The sequence below is a fragment of the Monodon monoceros genome, unplaced genomic scaffold (assembly GCF_005190385.1).
Source record: "Monodon monoceros isolate NGI ecotype Baffin Bay Population unplaced genomic scaffold, NGI_Narwhal_1 Super_Scaffold_18, whole genome shotgun sequence".
Classification (NCBI taxonomy): domain Eukaryota; kingdom Metazoa; phylum Chordata; class Mammalia; order Artiodactyla; family Monodontidae; genus Monodon; species Monodon monoceros.
Genome location: NW_021703774.1, coordinates 115610926 through 115616925, shown reverse-complemented (window position 1 = coordinate 115616925; position 6000 = coordinate 115610926). Strand labels below are relative to the sequence as shown.

The 6000-nt window shown below is 42.8% G+C and overlaps 1 protein-coding gene across 1 annotated transcript in view; it reads left to right on the top strand.

Annotated features, from left to right (window-relative positions):
- Positions 1 to 3507: 3507 nt before the first annotated feature.
- Positions 3508 to 6000, top strand: part of ACADM (acyl-CoA dehydrogenase medium chain) — a 48638-nt gene continuing 46145 nt past the window's right edge. Inside the window, exon 1 of the mRNA XM_029229343.1 lies at positions 3508 to 3618. Coding sequence (XP_029085176.1) covers positions 3589 to 3618 — 30 coding nt within the window. The 5' untranslated portion in view covers positions 3508 to 3588. The remainder of the gene's footprint in view (positions 3619 to 6000) is intronic.

The following is a 6000-nucleotide window of genomic DNA, read 5'->3' as shown; positions in this document are numbered from 1 at the left end:
GAACCCACGTGCTGGGACTCGAACCGAGCCAAAACCCAGAATGGGACTTGAACCCATGTGCCGGGACTTAAACCCAGCCGAAACCCAGACTGGGACTTGAACCCACAGTCTTTTAATTGAGATCACACACCTGGTCTCAGGACCTAATGAAGCTCAGGTTCTTTTTTTTGTGTGTGGTACACAGGCCTCTCACTGTTGTGGCCTCTCCCGTTGCAGAGCACAGGCTCCGGACGCGCAGGCTCAGCGGCCATGGCTCACGGGCCCAGCCGCTCTGCGGCATGTGGGATCTTCCCGGACTGGGGCATGAACCCGTGTCCCCTGCATCAGCAGGCGGACTCTCAACCACTGCGCCACCAGGGAAGCCCAAAGCTCAGGTTCTTGATGTCTCATCACAGAGAGGAATTCAGTGACAGACAAAGGGATAAGCAAGAAGTGGATTTATCTAGAGAACCACACTCCACAGACAGAGTGTGGGCCATCTCAGAAGGCAAGAGTGGGCCTCTGGGTATGGGGTTGTCAGTTTTTATAGGGGTGGGTAGTTTCCTAGGCTAATGAGTGGGAGGAGTATTCCAGCTATTTTGGGGAAGGGGTGGGGATTTCCAGGAACTGGGCCATTGTCCACTTTTTGACTTTTATAGTTGGCCTTGGAACTCTCATGGTGCCTGTGGGTGTGTCATTTAGCTTGCTGATGTGTTATACTGAGGCTCAAGGTCTAGTGGAAGTCGATTAGTCTGTCATCTTGGACCTATTTGGTTCTAATCAGTTTATGTCATGTCCTCGGGCTATGTCATTCTTTTAAAGGTTGTGCCCTGCCCCTTCCCTCCTGTTTCAATTCCATGTCTACCAAGGGGCAAAATTTAGTAGAAAGATTGTTTAGCATAACACCACATATCACTGAAACTGAGGACTCTGATACAAAAGCCTTTCCATGTCCCCCATTTCTTGTTTGTAGGAAAAAGGTTTCAGCTCCTAGCCCTTCCCTGAATTCCAAAAGGCAGATTCAAACAGTTACTAATTAGAAGAGTGAGAGAATGCAGAAACAAAAGAAAGGCAGTTAAGAAACACTGCAGAGATGGAGCAGGGTCCTGGTTCCTGTTCAAGGGATATACATAGCAATCTGATACAAACTCTGAGTTCTTCTAGGGGAACTAAGTGCCCTTGCCCAGGTGGAAGATGGTAACCTCATGCTTAGCACAAGCACTTGGACCCCAGACTGGCTGAAACCAAAAGGCTGATAATTGAGATTCCTGGAACACCACCCTGTTACCTCACCACCAACCAATCAGAGGAAGATCACACATAGTGCAGACCTCCCCTCAAACTTTGCCTATAAAAACTCTTCCCCAAAAACCATTGGGGAGTTCAGGTCTTTTGAGCACGAGCCACCCATTTTCCTTGCTCAGCCCTGCAATGAGCCTTTCTCTGTTCCAAACTATGATGACGTTTTGGTTTGTTTGGCCTCACTGTGTCTTGGGCACATGAACTTGGGTTCAATAACATCACCCTATAGATTGCTTCTTAATTACAAAGGGAAAAATATACCTTTACCATAGAAAGAAACGACCTTAATTGGTCAGCACGTTAATCAGTCAAACTTACCATCACAAATAATGGGACAAACCTAACATTAAACACCTCCTATTGTGATACAACATGAATTACACAGTATGACAAAAAGTATCCTTGCCAAATATATTTAATCTTAACTACTCGAGCCTCTCATAACTGGCAGTTTATAGGAAATACAAGGTCTAGAAGCAAAAATAAGTACAATCAGACAACTCAGAATTAGGCCATTCTTCAAGACAACTGGTTGGTTTCTTAAGGAAAAAATCAAAATTACTGGATTACAAGTTTTTGGTTAAAAGAAATCAAAGAAAGTTAAAACCTAACTGCAACAGGCAATCACTGATATGATCTTAGTTCAAAAACAAACAGCATACAAAAGTCATTTTGCAGACAACCAGGAAATCTAAATATTAACTGGATATTAACTTAGAGAATAACTATTAATTTTCTTCCACGTGATAAAGGTTTTGTGGTTATGTAGGACAATGTCCTCATAGAAGATATATAGCAAAAATATTCAGAGGTGAAGTGCCTTAATGTCTACAGCTTATGGTTCTCACAAAAACAAAAACAACCAGCAAACACAAACACACACACACATATATGTACATACAAACATATAAATAAAACGTGACATATAATAACAATTTTTAAATTTAGTGATGGGCATATGTGTGATTTTGTATTTTTTGTTCATTTTTTCTGTGTTTAAAATGCTCACAATAAGAAATTGGAAAAAAGAAGTCAAATCCTACCCATCTTTAACAGTCCATTTTGTGTTTTACCTACCTCTTCGAGAGCTTCCTTGCTGATTCCAGGACAAACTGCATTCTCCCTTTACTGAATTTCCCTGGTACTTTTAATTTAGCTCTTAATTAACGTTCTGTCTTGTACTCAGTCTGCAATAAATACATCTTAAATTTCCAGAAGACAAAGTGGAAGGTTCTTGTAGGGGAGTACAGTAACAGGATATAGAAGGTAAACAATTGACTTAGATTATGGTCAGCCTCTACCAGGCAAGAAAAGTTAAGTTAGTGACAAGATTTAGGGGTGAGTGCTGAGGGCCTAAAATTAAGATGGTACAATAAAAATGAAAAGTCCTGGGAATTATGGGAAACATTTATACTCCCGACTTGCACTGGGCTTTTACTAGCTTTCACAAAGAGCCACCAAACCTTGACAGCTTTAAAAATCCCCCGGCTTTGAAACACCACAGTTATCTCAGAACTCAGGGTCTAACTGGAAAGGGTGACTTTAAATATAATTCTTCAGGCAGACATTGACTTCCAACATTCATTCGCTGAGCCAGAAGCTTTAGATAGGCTCACCTTGCACCCTTATTTCTACACACGTGTACAGTAATAAGTAGCCTTGGGAATATGCCGGAAGATCAAATTTACTTCGTTGATTAAATTCCCTTTGTTTAAATTTTCTTCAACACAGAACATCGTTTAGCTTTGTGTCCAGCGTTTGAGAATAAAGTATACTTTGAATCGTCAAGGCAGAAATGATTTGGGCTTGATAGGTTTCTCCGCGTTAAAAGTCAAGGTCGAAAGCCAGGGAGACGTCTTTTCGCCAGGCTCCTCACCTCGCCCTCTCACCCAGATTCTCCGCCAGCCCGGTGCCCCGCCAGTTCCCCGCTTGGCGCCAGCAGCCCGCCCACTTCCCGCCTCCCTCGCCATTGCCGCCCTCCCGGTTCCTTCTCCGCACCGCTGTCAGCCTCAGCTTCCCCCCAAGAGGGCGCATCGTCTAAACTCAAAGGACAAGCGGGAAGCGAAGCCTTTTCAGGGACCACCCCTCGCGGCTCTTCAGGCACCAAGGCCGCCAAGATGGCGCTGAAGGCGCAGGCGAGGTCACCTAGCGAGCGTTCGGAGACCCCGCCCCCTGGGCCCCGCCCACACCCTGGAGGGTGGTCTGTGCCAGACATGGGCGGGTCCAGGCGGGTCCAGCGTCCTACGTGTCAGCGGTCTTGGCACAAACTGGTAGATTAGAGACTGAGTAGCCGGACGGAGAGTCAACATGGCAGCGCTGTTTAGGCGAAGCTTCGGGGTGAGAGGAAGAGCAGGGGTCGGCGCGGGTGGGAAATGGAGCTTGTGGTGTTTGGCGAGGGGGACCTGGACCGGAAATAGGTGTGGCGGGGGGGGCCGGTGTGGGAAGCGGTGATAAGTAAGGAGTCCGCTTCGGGGCGCCTTAGCCCTCCTTACCCCACCTCTGGCAAAGCCTGGATTCCGGACCCTGACTTTCACGCCCACCCCCTCCTCTCCTTGTGGGACGGAATGCTTCCTGCGTTTTCACTTTCCTCTATACCCTCGGCAACTGCCCCCGATATAGGCGGCGTCCACTTTTGAGAATATCGCTTATCTTTCTCTGGCCCGAGACCCTTACAAACGTTTTCCGGAGGAATCCCATCCTATCTCGAAGTAAATCCATCTCTGAATTGGCCGGTGCCTCAGAATTACAACCCTGAACTAACTAGTTTTTGCTGAACTAGTATGTCTTGGGGAAAACGCTCTACTGGCTTTCTATCCCCAGCCTAAGAAGAAGGTCATAAAGTAAATTTTATTCTGCAATTGATGTATAGTACAACAGCGGTCCCCAACCTTTTTTTCGCACAAGGGACCGGTTTCATGGAAGACGAATTTTTTCCATGGGGGTGGGGGGATGGTTCAGGAGGTAATGCGAGCGATGCGGAGCCCAGGTGAAGATTCGCTCGCTAGCCCACCACGCACCTCCTGTTGTGTGTCTTGGTTCCTAACAGGCTGCGGCCTGGTATCCTGCGGCCCCGGGGGTTGGGGACCCCTGTACTACAAAGTGCAGCCTGCCAAGTCACGGGGAAAAGGGAAACGGAGCAGCTGCTCATTAGGATACTTAAAAAGTTTAATATGCTTTTGTTTTCGTAATATGGAGAGAGACGCCTCAACGTTGTGTACGTTAAAAAAAGAGGAAAGTAAATCATACGGCACAATTTTCTTTGAAGCTTGTTTGTATATTCTAGTGTTGTCTCACAGATTTTAAATTGTCTCAGTTACTAGATATATTTTGCTAGCTTTATTATTTATATAGTCACACAAGACTGCCATTTAAATGTCATTTATAATTAAGAACGTTATGCCCTGTACCAAAATAGTAGCAGATTTAGAATTTAGAGTAATTCTAATGGATTTTTGCCCAATATTTGTCATTGTTATGCAGGTTAATGGACTCTGAAGGCAGAGATTGGGGGATTTAAAAAATGATCTTAAACTCTGACACCAGAAAAAAAGAGGGATTTCTCAATCTTGCAAAAAAAGGAAATAGAAAAACCTATCCAGAAAACTTATACCCCTGTATCTCTTCTTTGACACTCCCATAAAACTAAGACTAATTCCTAAGAAATATGCAAAAGTCTTTAATTATATCTGTGCTGTTATTGCAGAGTTAATGCTTGATTAAAGTTGCTGCCTTTTGGAGGTTTGGAATTCCATTGTTCTGATCAGAGAGCTCACAGTAGTAACCAATATTTATATAGCATTACGCTTCCAAGATATTATCTTATTTTAATCATCTCTGCAATTACCCAGTAAGATTAGCCTCATTTTCCAGGTTTGAAAAGTTAATTAACAGGGCTTTGGGCATTGTTCCCTGGCTGTAGCTACCTTTGTACTTTGTTTTACATAACATGTTTTCCTGAAAAATCATATGTAAACTTTTTATAAATTATTTTAGGTACACTAACAATTCCCTATTTAAAGTCTCCCAGCAGACCATTTTACCTGTATTGTGAGGTCTAATTTTGTGCAATGCTGTCAAAACACACATTTAGAAGGGTCAAGTTTTTTGGTCTGATTTTTGTGGGGTTTTTTTTTGTTTGTTTGTTTTTTGGAATCTAATAACCAATTAGGATACTTAAATTGAAAGAGCAGTATAGCAGGGTGGTTGATGGCATGAGTTCATGATAGTAAATGTTAGAATAATAATCCTGGTTCCTAATAGTAAGTAGAGTGACCTTGGCCAATTTTACTTGACTTTTCTGAGCCTCAGTTTCTACATATGCAAAATAGGAATAAAAATAGTTCCTTAATCTTAGGATTGACCGAAAGATTCAGTGCATTAATACGTGGAATGTGACTAAAGAAGAATAGGTTTGGTCTATGATGACTGGACAATGAGTATCAGAGAAACCATGTTTTACTTCCAAAATAAAATTAATGAAAATTGCAAAGAAGATATGAATTTTTGTACTCTATTTTTTTCAAAATTGTAGTATAAAGTATGTTATCACTTTGAAAGGGTTATTTAAATTAAGATATTTGACAGTCTTCATTGTCACTTTAAATGTAGATAATTCTGTTTACAAGTTCAAGTTGTCATCTACAAAGTGGACACTTTCTTTTCACAGATTTTGAAAAACATAAGCAAGTTCAGTTCTTGATCTTTTAGTATATTGTTGAG